At 41.4% G+C, this 16,191-nt stretch overlaps 1 protein-coding gene across 4 annotated transcripts in view; it reads left to right on the top strand.

The window, feature by feature from the left end:
* The first annotated feature begins 4,416 nt into the window (after positions 1–4,416).
* Positions 4,417–16,191, top strand: part of LOC135246862 (NACHT, LRR and PYD domains-containing protein 3-like) — a 48,654-nt gene continuing 36,879 nt past the window's right edge. For all 4 annotated transcript variants that reach the window (XM_064320156.1, XM_064320155.1, XM_064320154.1 and 1 more), the window contains exons 1-3: positions 4,417–4,489; positions 7,606–7,942; positions 9,865–11,695. In XM_064320156.1, the coding sequence (XP_064176226.1) occupies positions 7,624–7,942; positions 9,865–11,695 (2,150 nt within the window). In that variant the 5' untranslated portion in view covers positions 4,417–4,489; positions 7,606–7,623. The remainder of the gene's footprint in view (positions 4,490–7,605; positions 7,943–9,864; positions 11,696–16,191) is intronic.

Below are 16,191 nucleotides of genomic sequence, written 5' to 3'. Positions count from 1 at the left end.
CAATTCTGCCACTTGTGCAGACTGTCCTGTTAGCTGCCCGTGTCTTATCAATGCCCTGTCCTGTGTGCACACTGCCCACCTCGTGTGTCCTTTCCTGTCAACATAAAAAGAAGATCCATCAACGTACAGGTCAAGTGCCTCTGCTATCGGTATTTCCATTACCTTAGATGTGTTACCTGGTTCTATTTCAACACAGCAGTGATGAGGCTCACCCTCAAACCGAGCCCTGCCACATCATATTTCATGTAGAAAGACTTTCTTGTTGAAAATGGCACCTGACCTAGCTAGCAGTCTTGAATATGAGTCGAGGCATTTTGGATTACAGAAACTCTTACATACAGTTCAGACCAAAGGTTTACATACACCTAGGCTAAAGACATTCAAACAGATTTTCAGTGGGTCAAATGTTTTACATACACTTTGGTAGTATTTGGTGGCATTGCCTTTTAATTGCTTAACTTGAATCAAACGCTTGGGGTAGCCTACCACAAGCTTCTCACAATACGTTGCTGGAATTTTTGCCCATTCCTCCTGACAGAACTGGTGTAACTCAGTCAGGTTTGTGGGCCTCCTTGCTCAGACACGCTTTTTCAGTTCAGTCCACAAATTTACTATGGGATTCAGGTCAGGGCTTTGTGATGCCCACTCCAATACTTTCACTTTGTGTTTTTAAGCCATTAGGATAGGATCATTGTCCTGCTGGAAGACCCAGTTGCAACAAAGTTTTAACTTTCTAGCTGATGTCTTGAGGTGTTGCTTCAGTATTTCTAGATAATCCTCATTCCTCATGATACCATCTATTTTCTGAAGTGCACCAGTCCCTTTTCCAGCAAAACACCCCCACAACATGATGCTGCCACCCCCATGCTTAACAGTTGGGATGGTGTTCTTTGGATTAAATGCCACAGCCTTTTTCTTCTATACATAGCGCTGATAGTTATGGCCAAACAGTTCAATTTTTGTTCATCTGACCAGGGAACATTCCTCCAAAAGGCTAAGTCTTCATCATTGTGATCATCTGCAAACTTCATTCCGGCTTTTTTATGCTAGTCCTTGAGTAGGGGCATTCTTCCTTGTGCAACAGCCTATCAGGTCGTGGCGATGTAGGATTCTCTTAATGGTGGATGTAGATACTTTGGTGCCTGATGCCTCCAACTCCTTCACCAGTTCCGTTGTTGTTGTCTTGTGGTTCAGTTTAATCTTTCGGACCAAAGTTTGTTCAGTCCTGGTAGTTAATTTGTGCCTCTTTCCTGAATGATGCAGTGTCTGTGTGTTCCCAAGATTTTTTATATTTGCATACAATTGATTGTACAGATGCTCGTGGTACCTTCAGTTGTTTGGAAATTTCTCCTAAAGAGGAACCAGGCTTGTGGAGGTCTTGGCTGAGTTGTTTGGATTTTCCCATGGTATCAAGGGCAGAAAGGCAGTGGCTCTAAAGGTAGGCCCTTGAATACGGCCTCAGGTGCCAAATAACTCCCAAGTAACTCATAATTATGACAATTGGCTAATCAGAAGCTTCTACAAAGTCATGACATCAATTTCTGGAATCTTCCAGACTGTTCAAAGTGACAATGCACTTGGTGTATGTAAACTTTTGACCCTCTGGATTTCGGATATCGTGAATTAAAGCTGAAATAAATCTGTCTCTAATCCATTGTTTTAAAATGACTTCTGATGTGAACAATGTAGATACCCTAATTGACTTGCCAAAATAAATGTATGGTAACATGACATGTGCAGAGTTGTGAAAAACTGAGTTTGAATATAATTAGCCTGGGTGCATGTAAACTTTTGGCCTCAACTGTAGATCTCTATATCTTCGTATCTGGCTGTCTGTCTGGCTAGAGCTTCTGTCAGGATTGGCAGGGTTGATGAACTGCCCTCAGGCTGTCCTCTTATGATGACAAGGAAGGAAGCGTCGTTATTTTGATCAAGCAACTCAACGTTTGCTTAACTTTATTCATTATTCAGCTAGCGATTGCGACATTAGCCACTTAGGGCACTAACTACATAGTTAAGTACCCATTTGTTTAAAGATCTAAATGCTCCATAGCACTTCTGTCAATCTACCAGCAGTAGACAGCCAGGTGTCATATAAATGGACTATTTTATATGCGTGTTCATACGCAGGGCAGTAAAGTAAACAAACCAATATAGTGTAGTGTCACTTGTCAGTCTCTTACATTAGTCATGTCTCATGCGTAACCTCTGTACATACAATGATGAATCCCAGTTTGTGTCAATAAACGTTTAATGAAACAACCATTATCCTCATTCATCCAACAGATACTACAACAGGAAGCCTAGCAACTGCTAATGGGTTGGTTATTGGCTAGCCAGCAAGCGATACGTTCTTAATCAGATGGGTTCTTAACTAGGCCAGCTAATGTTATCTAGTTCTTGGCATGCTAAGTGGCTAATGTTGCAATCCCCCAGCTGAATAATGAATTAAAAGCTAAGCAAATGTTCCAAATGTTTGAGCACTGGATCATGTTCATTTCCCAATGTTAGTTCCTAAGAGTAGCTTTAGGCAGTGCAAAATGGAGCTTTAGATCGTGGACGACACGTGTGCACTTCAGCGTGACTACACATTTCTCGCAGGAATCGTAGCCAGTTGACTGTTAACTTCACTGCAGTGGTGATCGGACTTACACGAAGCAAGGGCTAGTGTGATGTTAGCCTTTATTAATCGCAATTCTATGAGGCCGTATGATGTAGCTAGCACATCTGTTTACTGTTACTTGTTCAATGGAATGTTCAAAGTAAAGCTGAACGATTAGTCTAGCCAGCTGACATCTTTATATTTAAAGCCAAGTTCACAGTAAAACACAAGCAGGTCGAATCGCAAAACTGATAATTCCAGGAAGCAACTGGTAGTTCAACATCCAGACTCCTCAAAAATCCCCATCTTCAACTGACTCCCATACACATTTCTCACAATTTCCCCCCATACCTCCTTTTAAAATCCCCCATCTGTCATTGACCCAAACACATTTTTAGTAATACTTCCCCAAATAATGTTTTTAATCCCCTACATTTAGGGGAGTGTTCCCCAGTCTGGCAACCCAGTCATCAACCCTGCTACCCCGACAGCTGTATAGCTATCGATGCTAGGCATATGTATTAATATTTGCTCCTGTGCACAAATTGCTGAGCATAAGATATAGCTAGCAAGCAACAGTTTGTGACAGAGGAATGACTGCAAGTAGGCTATTCACAGTAGTCTAGCTAGCTGTCCCTCTCACTAACTAACACACACGAGTAAATAAACACATAATGTATTTATGTACTGTGTGTGACAGAAGACTTACTGAGTGTCGCAAGGCTATACGTATTCAGAATGGTCTAACTAGCCCTCACTAACCAATATAAATGCATATTATCTAATTATTTATTATGTGTGTGTCAGAGGAATGGAGTGTAGGCTATATGTATTCACAATAGTCTAACAGCTAACATCTTTTATCTTTATTTTAATTTTTTACATTTTTTTGCGAGGGAACGCAGTAATATTTAAAAAAAATGTTCTCACCCACATCTCTTCAGGGGCTACGTACGTACTAAAATATTTACATGGATATGTAAATACATATTTTGGGTTTGGCAGTGAATGGATCTGCTTCAGGTATTAGTGCACGCACCAAGGTGCATTACCCTATCTAACAGGGAGTACTATACATCTCCCCTACTAAACAGGAGGAATACCAGTAAACCCCCCAGTATCTAGGAGCAGATCCAAACAGTAGGTGCTGGGGTGGTGGAGGGTGAGTGCAGTTCTGAGCAGCAGCAGTGAAGCAGGCAAAAGCAGCGCAGGCAAGCAGCAGCACTGAGAGGTCTGATTGGTGGTTTAATAAGTCGCCCCATTGGTGATGTGTGCCTGTGATTGGATGGGTAAGAGAAGAGTGTTGTCTGTATGCAATCGGATGATTGTGGAAACGCGCGGGTATGCGGTTAATGGAGCCAAGCGATTGATCAGCTGCGATTTTTGAGTTTCCTGACAGAACTTTCTTTGCGCATTCTGTGCGCAGCGCTGATTCATTTCTAACTCTGCTGGGTGTACAAGAGAGAAACTGCGCAAATGGTTCAGTACACATTGTGTAAAACAGATTCTTCTGGGATACTCTGGATAAAGCTACTGTAAGAGGATGAGTTTAACTGGAAGCTCTGTCTCCATGTGATTTGGGTTAGAGCTGCAGTAAGAGGATTAGTTTAACTGGAAGCTCTGTCTCCATGTGCTGTGAGTTAGAGCTGCAGTAAGAGGATGAGTTTAACTGCAAGCTCTGTCTCCATGTGCTGTGAGTTAGAGCTGCAGTAAGAGGATGAGTTTAACTGGAAGCTCTGTCTCCATGTGCTTTGAGTTAGAGCCACAGTTGCAGGATGAGTTTAACTGGAAGCTCTGTCTCCCTGTTTTGTTCACAGGATCCAGCAGTCACTGGAGTCCAGCTCTTTCGAAGAGAAGAGTTCAGAGAAATTATCTTCCTCAAAAAAGGTATGAGTTATTTTTTTCTAGTTTTTAATGGGTTATGTGTTTTCTTGGTGCAGTAAATTAATTTGAGTAAATATAATGCCAATATAATGTAGTGCAAGGGTAATGTGCCCTTAACATTGCCCTTAACTTTAATAACGTATTGCATCTTTTTTTATATTATTCATGACCATCCAAATTGGAATATCATATGAACACAATAAACCAGCTTTTTACTTGGTAAATTATTACTATTTAAAAAATGTAATAAAAAATGCTCTATTTTAATGATCTTAGTGCCTAGTCTAAAGCACGTGGCACACATATATTTAGGTTGTGTCCAAACCCACTTATACTCGTTTAACAGTGGATTATTTGAGCACAATGTAAGGCACAAGGTTCCAATGGGCTGAACTTACTGTCTTAATTTATAGGTGTGTCTTGGGTATAAGCATGTGATAAACCAATCAGCATATCATCTCACATCTCAGATTCTGAAAGCCACCTGCACTTGCACCTTGGTGGATTGATGATATAATGGTGGATTTAAAAAGATAGATTTACCTCTGACTAATCAGATGTCCTAAGTCCATAATCTCGAATTTATGTCATAATAAAAGGAGACAACATGTTAATTGCGAATTGAGTCACTTGTTTTGAATCGTACAAGATTCGGAACAATCTAAAAAACACAACCATGTGCCCAGTGAATCCAGAGACCATATTTGAAATTAATTGCAAAAATGCATGACATCGTTAAAATGGCAAATAAATGCAGTTTTCACTGGCAAACTTTGTGACGTTTTTAGATCAAATGAACATTTTGTCTGCTTACAGGCTGTAGATGAAGCAGCTCTTCTGCCAGCTGATTCCTCCTCGCCCGTGCTGCTGGGGTATCTCGTTCATTAATATGCTCAGCACATGCAGTTCAGTTTCAGCCTTCAAAGTCCTTAATGTGTCCTCATTTATGTCTGAGACATCCATGACTTTGGCAACGTTATGCAACACACAACACACACAAAGAATATTCAGGCCTTCTGAGGGCTGTATTGTAAAGTTCCACCTGACTTATGCAAACATCTGAAGTGTATTTTCACATTCCAAACGTCCTCTCTATTGGGCTATCAGTGCATGGTTTTGTGATTTTTTAGATTGAATGACTATTCACAGCACTCTATTATATTATCTTCAGCTGTCTTTAACGGATAGCCATTGTCCCCTAACAGCCACCCCTCCAGGAGGGGGATTCCCCAGAAGACGAGATGACGTGGCCAATATAAAGGAGTCATGTCTTTATCCAGGATAATCTGCCAACGAAATGCATGGATCATATGGCACATCTCCTGGATGTTGATGGAGTGGGCTCCCCTATGGTTCACATATATTATGGCCAGTTTTCATTTCTCATTACTGCGATTGTCTAATTCAGATCAATATTGATCTATTATGACGTTATATTTATTATTGTGTATTTTTGATATACACAATAACTCACATGAATCTTGATGTGTTTATGCGCCCCTGTGAGCGTAACAGGCAGGAGGGTAAATGGCGTTTATGTAGGTGCACATTTCTGTATTAATATTGAGCCCTTAAAGTAGCAATGCGGTTTTTAGTTCGTCACTTTCAGCTGGATCAAAATTGCGATGCGCCTGACCACACCTGATCTTAAGACCAACTCGCCCAGATGGGAGCAAATTCATTTGCTATTTAAACAGCGCCAGCTCCGGACAGGAAAATGACTGTGTCAGTCTGAATGTAGCAAAGACACTTGTGTTTGGGTTACCGCCACTTTGCGTGTGTAAGATCACCAGAGAGTGCCAAATCACCAAATGGTATAAATGTTTTCCCTTGATTTAAAAATTGGAAATGTTTGGGAAGAAGGGAATCTTTAGTGGAAACAGTAAGTGAAGCTCCTGGCTGTGCAAAAGAAGCGTTAGTGCTAATGCTAATGTGCTGCATTTAACCCCTCAAAAGACACAACTTAACGTCTAATCCAGTTCTGGAGTGCTGCCTGATCCTCCCTGCCTCACAGAAAGTCCAGATTCCTTTAGCAAGTCCCACAAATGGCAGCAGAGGAAGACTCCAAACTGACATTTACTAAATGTATTGCACAGAGAAACTGCATTATTCTATGGAAATTCTTGATTTATCACAAGTAGTATCCCACATAACCACATAAATCAATCAGGGGCAAAAGCTGGACTTCTAATATGAGCGTTTAGCACTGCTGCACGTTTGGTGCCTGGAAGTATATGACTCTTTTCTAGCTGTCAAACACTTGCCACAAAAAAAGGATCCTGGTGTGTTTACTTGAGCATTTAGTTCAGGAACTGTAATAAAGAGGCGATGTCGTAATACCATTTTGAGCATTGTTACGTCCATTAAGTCCTCAAGTACTGAAGCATGGTATTATAAAGCCTGGAAAGCTTACGTCCTTCGAACATAATGTTTGGTTCTCCCATCTAAAATTTTAAGTAGCTGTTTCCATTAGCACTTTTAAGCTTGCTGTACTTTCAACATTCTTTGGATTACAAAATCTTTGATCTGGTGACAATTCTGTTATGTTGGCTGAGCAAAGATAAATACGTTGTATTAACTTTATTTGACAATATTGACTTAAATTAATATTGAGGTATTCAGCCAACAAAATATTATTTTTTCTACATCTTATACTCCATTCAAATACAAAAACAAAATAACCAAGTTCATGAAACTGAGTACTTTACACTGGGCCAACCTAAATAATAAAGGTGTTTGTCAGGGAAAAAAAACAAGACAAAATTCCATCCATCCATCCATCCATCCATCTGGTCAGGTTTGTGTGGGGGCTGGAGCCAGTCATCATGTGTGTTGGGTGGGTCCGGCCGGGATTTTTGGAACATTTATCTAATTATTATTTGATAATAATATTATTAATGGTCAACTAGTTTGATTTATTATAAACATCCTCGTCACAAACCACACTTTTTCATGTGTTCTGTATTTCAGGTTTTCTGAATACAGCACACCTCTTCCTGTTTATTTCACACTGATACAGCACACCTCTTCATGTGTTTATTTCACACACTGATACAGCACACCTCTTCATGTGTTTATTTCACTCTGATACAGCACACCTCTTCATGTGTTTGTTTCAGTCTCTCCTGCACACTCTGATGAAGCTGAAGAATGAGAAGTTGAAGCTGTTTCAAAGCCATCTGAGTCAGGATTGCCCAGAATGCTGTCAGAGTCTGTCTGAAGATCCTTATGTGGTGGATAAGTTCATGAAGATGAAGGAATTGTTCAAGAGTCATCAAATTGCTGATTACCCAGAATGCTCTGAGAGAGAGCAGGGGGATCCTGAGGCCCTGTACATAGTTGAGAAGATGCTGGAGACCTGTGGCAGTGAGAGGTCTCTGAAGATCACACTCCACATCCTGAGGAACATGAAGCAGAAGGATCTCACTGACTCACTGGAGAGAGATGAGCAGCACAGTAAGAGCTTTCTCTCATTGCTAATGTGTGTCCATTCAAATGCTGAAATTAGTTATAGCATTCACACTTTCACTATAGTGTTTTACATGCACAATATTACATATAGAAAATGTCACAACCAATGTGCACACAAAGGCATTTCAATGAAACTATAGCATCAAGCAGTGATTATGGGGGTAAGAAAATGTGCATGAGATTAAATGTACCTGAAGGGGATTCAAAGCAGGAACCTTGTGCTCAAAAGCAAGTGACTAAACCACTGTCCAATTAGACAGACTGCCCTGAGGTTGTATCCAGGGCTAAAGAACACTCAGGATAAAAATATTGGATTTTAAAATGACCCTGTGACCTTTAAAGACATTACCACAAGGACACATCCACAACATAAACCTGAGAAATGAAGTGTAGAAGGACATTTGAACCCATTTTCAGTTTTTTCCTTGATCTTTATTGTACAAATGCAACAGTATGTACTTTCTTGCTGATTTGTTGTATTTATGATGGATTATAATTACGAGTTATGTAACACTGTGAGAGAGGTCTGTAATGCTGTATGAGAGGTGTTACACTGTGAGAGAGGTGTGTAACACTGAGAGAGGTGTGTGGTGCTGTGTGAGGTGTGTAATGCTGTGTGAGAGGTGTGTAACACAGTGCGAGAGGTGTGTAATGCTGTGTGAGGTGTATAACACTGTGAGAGAAGTGTGTAATGCTGTGTGAGAGCGGTGTGTAATGCTGTGTGAGAGGTGTGTAACATTGTGAGAGAGGTGTGTAATGCTGTGTGAGGTGTATAACACTGTGAGAGAAGTGTGTAATGCTGTGTGAGAGCGGTGTGTAATGCTGTGTGAGAGGTGTGTAACACACTGAGTGAGGTGTGTAACACTGTGAGAGAAGTGTGTAACACTGTGCGAGAGGTGTGTAACACTCTGAGTGAGGTGTGTAACACACTGTGAGAGCGGTATATAATGCTGTGTGAGGTGTGTAACCAACTGAGTGAGGTGTGTAACACTGTGAGAGTGGTGTGTAATGCTGTGTGAGAGGTGTGTAACACACTGGGTGAGGTGTGTAACACTGTGAGAGTGGTGTGTAATGCTGTGCGAGAGGTGTGTAACACGCTGAGTGAGGTGTGTAACACACTGTGAGAGCGGTGTGTAATGCTGTGTGAGAGGTGTGTAATGCTGTGCGAGAGGTGTGTAACACACTGAGTGAGGTGTGTAACACTGTGAGAGTGGTGTGTAATACTGTGTGAGAGGTGTGTAACACACTGAGTGAGGTGTGAAACACTGTGAGAGGTGTGCAATGCTGTGTGTGAGGTGTGTAACACACTGTGAGAGCGGTGTGTAATGCTGTGTGAGAGGTGTGTAATGCTGTGCGAGAGGTGTGTAACACACTGAGTGAGGTGTGTAACACTGTGAGAGTGGTGTGTAATACTATGTGAGAGGTGGGTAACACTGTGAGAGGTGTGTAACACACTGTGAGAGCGGTGTGTAACACTGTGAGAGAGGTGTGTAACACACTGAGTGAGGTGTGAAACACTGTGAGAGGTGTGCAATGCTGTGTGTGAGGTGTGTAACACACTGTGAGAGCGGTGTGTAATGCTGTGTGTGAGGTGTGTAACACACTGAGTGAGGTGTGCAACACACTGTGAGAGCAGTGTGTAATGCTGTGTGTGAGGTGTGTAACACACTGTGAGAGCGGTGTGTAATGCTGTGTGAGAGGTGTGTAACACTGTGAGAGCGGTGTGTAATGCTGTGTGAGAGGTGTGTCACATACTGTTTGAGGTATGTAACACAATTATATGTGAAATACTGTGCAAACTGAATGCATTAATATTTTCATTGGCTGTTTTTTCTTAAAATCTGTTATTGAGAGTAAATGTTAATCACATTTTTAAAATGATTATTTCTCATATTTCCTCTCTTCAGATGAATCCATAAAAAGAGCCCAGCAGGTACTGAAAACTCATCTGAAGAAGAAGTTTGAATGCATCTCTGAAGCTTTAGCACAGCAGGGGCACCCAACCCTCCTAAATGAGATCTATACAGAGCTCTACATCACAGAGGGGGGAAGTGGGGGGTTCAATAATGAACATGAGGTCAGACAGATTGAGACAGCATCCAAGAGTCAAACCACGCAGGAGACTGCAATCCTCTGCAATGACATCTTTAAGCCTTTACCTGGACAAGAGAAACCCATCAGAACTGTGCTTACAAAGGGCATCGCTGGCATTGGGAAAACTGTCTCTGTGCAGAAGTTCATTCTGGACTGGGCAGAAGGAAAAGCCAATCAGGACGTTGATTTCATCTTCACTCTTCCTTTCCGAGATCTGAATTTTAAGAAGGACAGACCATTCAGTCTGATGCAACTTCTGCAGCACTACTTTCCACAACTAAAAGAGATCAAAAGCGTTGAAGGTGATGAAGTCAAAGTTTTGTTTATCTTTGATGGTCTGGATGAGTGTCGACTTCCTCTATATTTCCAAAGTAATAAGGACTGCTGTGATATAACAGAGTCATCATCAGTGGATGTGCTGCTGACCAACCTCATTAAGGGGAATCTGCTTCCCAATGCTCTACTCTGGATCACCTCTCGACCAGCAGCAGCTAATCAGATACCTCTTGAGTGTGTCCATCGAGTGACAGAGGTACGAGGGTTCAATGACCCACAGAAGGAGAAGTACTTCAGGAAGAGAATCAGAGATCAGAACCAGGTCAGCAGAATTATCTCACACATAAAGTCATCCAGGAGTCTCTACATCATGTGTCACATACCAGTCTTCTGCTGGATTTCTGCTACTGTTCTGGAGACAATGTTGGGTAAAGCAAAGAGTGGAGATCTGCCCAAAACTCTGACTGAAATGTACACACACTTCCTGCTAATTCAGACTAATGTGAAGAATCAGAAGTATCATGGCATTGATGAGACAGACTCAAAGAAGATGTCAGCATCAGATACAGAAATCATCCTGAAACTGGGGAAGCTGGCTTTTCGACAGCTGGAAAAGGGCAATCTGATATTCTACGAAGAGGACCTGAGAGAGAGTGGCATTGATGTCAGTGAAGCTTCAGTGTACTCTGGGGTGTGCACAGAGATCTTTAAAGAGGAGTGTGGCTTGGATCAGGAGAAGGTCTACTGCTTTGTGCATCTGAGCATTCAGGAGTATCTGGCTGCCTTGTTTGTGTTTCATTCTTGTGTAAATAAGAACAGAAATGTACTCAGAGCAGAAGAATCAAAACCTCACAGTGACAGAGTGCAGCTGTCTGAGTTACACAGGAGTGCAGTGGATCAGGCCTTAAAGAGTAAGAATGGACACCTGGACCTTTTCCTCCGATTCCTTCTTGGCCTCTCTCTGGACTACATTCAGACTCTCTTAGGAGGTCTACTGACACAGACAGGAAGCAGATCACCTGTACCAGACCCACAGACACAGACAGAAAGCAGATCACAGAGCATTAAAAAAACTGTTCAGCACATTAAGGAGAGGATCAGAGAGGAATCTTCAGCAGAGAGGACAATCAATCTGTTCCACTGTCTCAATGAAATGAATGACAGCTCTCTAGTGCAGGAAATCCAGAATTCCCTGAGATCAGGAAAACTTTCTGATGAAAAGCTGGAACCACACCAATGTTCAGCTCTGGCCTTTGTGTTACTGACGTCAGAGGAGGTCCTGGATGAGTTTGACTTGAAGACCTACAACACATCAGCAGCAGGTCATCAGAGACTGCTCCCAGTAGTCAGGAACTGCAGGAAGGCCATGTGAGTATTATGTCATTAATAATGTAGATGATTGACAGTCTATCTTCACACTTTATATTTCTAGTTAGAATAAATTGCAATAAAATAGCCGGGCAACAGAAAATTTGGTTAAAAAAAAAGATTTCTGAATCAAGATGTTTTAACTCGTGCCCTCTTAATGTTTATATCGAGAACATGAGCAGCATCAAATGCTAAACCTCAGCACTTACCATGTATTTTATTTGCAGTTCATGCTCATACACACAGGGCCAAGTGACTTGAAAGAATTGAGGAAATATTGGGTAGCATTGCTTTGAAATACATCTTATGTAATTTCGGTCATTTATTGTTTGCCTATATTGTTTGTAGTACCGTAACTTGGCGTCATTTTGATATCAATACTTTTGAGTAACTTGGCATTTTTGTACGTTGAAAACGTGTTTTTTATTGGGATGGCAGGTATGCCATCCCGCCAAGTTACGCCTTGGCGGGGGCATGCCCCATACCTATACAGCACCGAGAGTTTGGCACTTTTCAGGGTTCCCCACAGAAATAACCACAACAGCCACAGACACTCAGCCCTTAAAACATTAAATTCTGTACATTCTGACCTCATTTCAACAGACAGATTTCATAAACAACTTTCACATGTCCACATAATAAAGCCCCAAACTAAGGGGATTTTGCGTTTTCTCCTTCTTCTTCTTCTCTTTCTTCTTCTTCTTCTTATTCTTCTTCTTCTCATTCTTATTTTTCCTGCCACCTATCCCACTAACAACATGTCTCCCCATTGGACATTTTACCGACATAAGCCAAATCCTCACCCTCACGACCCAATCAAAAACTTGCATACACATGCAAAATACCCATACCTTCTTACTCTGAAACATTTCCATTTCAAACAGCTAATCTGCCTGTGACCTAGTGGGTAAGGTTACAGTCTTGGGACCACGGGGTTGGAGGTTCAAACCCAGCTAGGGACATGTTTCTTTAACCTGCTTTTACCCTCACTAATAATTGTCTACTACTTCTCAATTGTTGCTTTTGCACCATATCTACCCGCAGTTCACCAAACGTATACACTGCATTATGACGTACCGTCTGCACGGTCCGTTATTAACCGGCTACAATGTTGCAAAGCCATATGGATTCAACGGGAGCTCTTCTGTGCTTACTGGCCTGTGTTCTTCTTTAAAACCACGGACAGGTTTGCTAATGATATTTCACGCATTGCATAGCTATATCATGGTGCTGCACTAACAAAGTCACAGACTGGTAAACCTCCGGTTGAAGGATTGAATCCCGCCTCGCCCTCAGGCAGATAATTTCCTCCTTTACACTAACGCTTTCTTACACTTTTATGTTTGCTTTACCAAAACTCACTCACGGCCACCCATATGCATTTCATGACGGCAAACATATTCCTTTATTAAAAAGTTACACCGGTTCACCACTGTACCATTTCTACTAACTATATTTCCTCACTTGGCTACCGTACAAAACCTTCTTATCAGCAAACGCCACGTTTCTACATTCATGTTACCTCGCCCTGTTCTCTATCTAGCCACATACAAACAATTACTACGTATGTACGTTCTGCAACTCCCCATTGAAACATTACATTTAAAATCATGACTCACTCATAATTATAACTGCTACTACTGACCATGAGAAAAGCACATCAGTGCAATAAATTTCATACGTTACTTAACCTTCCACTCTATATATACCGTTTCATAATGAAACTAAGCTCGCTCATGGTCTCTTTATTTACTCCGCACTATAGTCTGTGATCATCTCAACCTTTACCTACATACCCATTCTACTAAAAACATATTGTTTCAATTACGCAATTTCATCATTTCGTCATAATTTCTCTCACACTGTTGTTATTTTCTCATATGCAAAGCCTGCTGGGACATATGCTCCTATTCTCCACTATCAAGTTTTCCGGTTCTAGCTTAGCAAAACAGCGAACAGGATTCCCACCTGCAGATTCAATCAATCTTGACTGTGAGAGAGCCATCCACGCATATGTTTGGCCTGTCCATGTAGTGCATGCTTATACACACAGGGCCAAGTGACTTGAAAGAATTGAGGAAATATTGGGTAGCATTGCTTTGAAATACATCTTATGTAATTTCGGTGAGGCAAGATAGCCTATATTGTTTGTAGTACCATAACTTGGCGTCATTTTGATATCAATACTTTTGAGTAACTTGGCATTTTTGTACGTTGAAAACGTGTTTTTTATGAGATGAGATTTACTATTACTATTTATTAACTGAATACATTTACTATATATTATTTGCAATGATAGCAATTATGAAATAATTAAGGAGTTAATTGATAGGCAGAGTAATCTGATGGATCAACCTTTGTCAGAACATACAATTCAAGCAGATTAAAATGAAGAGATGCTATATTAAGTTACAGTATTAAGAAAAGGGGCCCTATTTTGGTGACAGCATAGGCACAAACACAGTTGGAATTGCTAGTGTCATATTTTTCACTTTCACCAGGGTTGTTAGTTTTATGGTCTGCGGTTAATCTGCTTGTGTCAACATGGGTTTGTTGGTGCAATCAGGGATGTGTCAATAGAAACTTTCACTATGTGAGTTTGGTGTTGAATAATGCGTTTGCAGTCAAACCAACCCATACCAGGTTTTAACGTGCTATTTTGGCATTATAACCGTGCCACACATATGAATCCATAAACATATAACACAGATACAAGAAATATTTTGTTTATTTCAGTTTAACTATTTTAAAGGAAAGCTGTATTCAGTTATGCAGTCCAATGCTGGCTATTGAGGCAGTGGAGTTAACTGTGTAAGCTACTTGAATGAGGTAGGAGGGAGACCGGCTTTACACCCCTCAGATAGTGTTTACAATGAGCCCAGAATGCACTGGAAACTTGCTTTTAATCATGTGTTTGGCTGGGCTGGGTCAATGATTGAGTGGACCTTTGGAATGTTGAAAATGCATTTTAGAATTTTGGATGGATTGGGTGGTACATTACTGTACAGCCCTCAGAAAGTCAGTGCATTCTTTGTGGTGTGCTGTGTTCTACACTACATAGCCATACACCATGGATGTGACATAGACCTCACAGAGGACACATTACAGGACTTTCATACAGAGAGAAGCAGAGTCGCATGTGACGATTGCTACAGATATTACAGAGCAAAGAGTGCATGTTACGGCCGGCTCGCAGGGCCGCAACAACAGAGTCCAAAGTACCAAAAACAAGACTGAAACTGATCTAAAAACACAAACTCAGACATTTATTAAATCTAAAACACAAACAAAAACTCACAAAAAATAACAAAATAATGGGGCTTCACAAAAACCTACCAAACCACACAAAAGAAACCCCAAAGAAGAATCTCCCCAGCCTCATAATGCAGGGCTTATATTGGGCCACAGGCAGGTGGAGGCAATCAAGCAATTAAGCAATTGGCTATTACCTCCACCTGCACTACTCAGGCAAGCAGAGGCTGGGGACGTAACACCCCCACCCATAAGACAAAAAAAAAGAAGAAGAAAAACTATAAAGGTACATTGGTCCTTTTGTTTTTTTCTTTTCTTTTTTTATACAAACAAAAACTGTAAATGACCGAATGTCCAAGGAAGGTCTGCGCACGCACGCCGCAGGAAAGTCTGTGCGCGTCGTTGCCGCAGGGAAGTCTGCGCACGCACACCGCAGGGAAGGTCTGCACACGCATGCCGCAGGGAAGGTCTGCGCACGCACGCCGCAGGAAGGTCTGCGCACGCATGCCACAGGGAAGTCTGCGCACGCACGCCACAGGGAAGGTCTGCGCACGCACGCCGCAGGGAAGGTCTGCGCACGCACGCCGCAGGGAAGTCTGCGCGCGTCGTCGAGAGAGCAGGGACTGGTTGGCTGTGGAGCCGTTTCACTAGTGAGTGTTGATTCATCTTATCAAGTGCATGTCTGAAATGAATGACACTTAGTTGACGTAGATAATTTTCTTTGTTCATTTTAAATAGTGGTATGAAACAACAATTGACAGCAAAGTAGCAAAAAAAACTATAGTAAATTCAAACTGAATACAGAAATTCAAATTAGATTCTTTCCTGTCCTCTGGTGCACAAGCGCGATGCCTGCCTAGCTGAAACAGTAGCAGCAGCAGCAGGATGGAGAGGCCGACTGGAGGCTGTCTCTGGGAATATTCTCCCTGCGGAACTGTTCTTGGCAACAGAACCGTTTATTATACCTCTTAGCACTGGCATATGAACAGATGAATAAAAATAAACTGTTTTTGTTTAAATATTAACAAAGTAATGAATCTAAACTATTCAGTTTCATCTTCATTGATTTGTAGAGGTCCTCATAATGGTTGTAATTATTTATAACGTTGGGCAGAGAAAATTCTCCCCTTAGGATAACCAGCATTTCCGCAGAAAGAATCCGAAACCTTATAAGCAAAAAGTGTTTTAACAATAAGATACACAATTCTGATTGGTACATGGTTAATACATATGCATATTGTAAG

The sequence above is a fragment of the Anguilla rostrata genome, unplaced genomic scaffold, assembly GCF_018555375.3.
Source record: "Anguilla rostrata isolate EN2019 unplaced genomic scaffold, ASM1855537v3 scaf0955, whole genome shotgun sequence".
Lineage (NCBI taxonomy): Eukaryota > Metazoa > Chordata > Actinopteri > Anguilliformes > Anguillidae > Anguilla > Anguilla rostrata.
The sequence above is the reverse complement of the archived record's forward strand: the minus strand, read 5'-3'. Positions and strand labels throughout refer to the sequence as shown.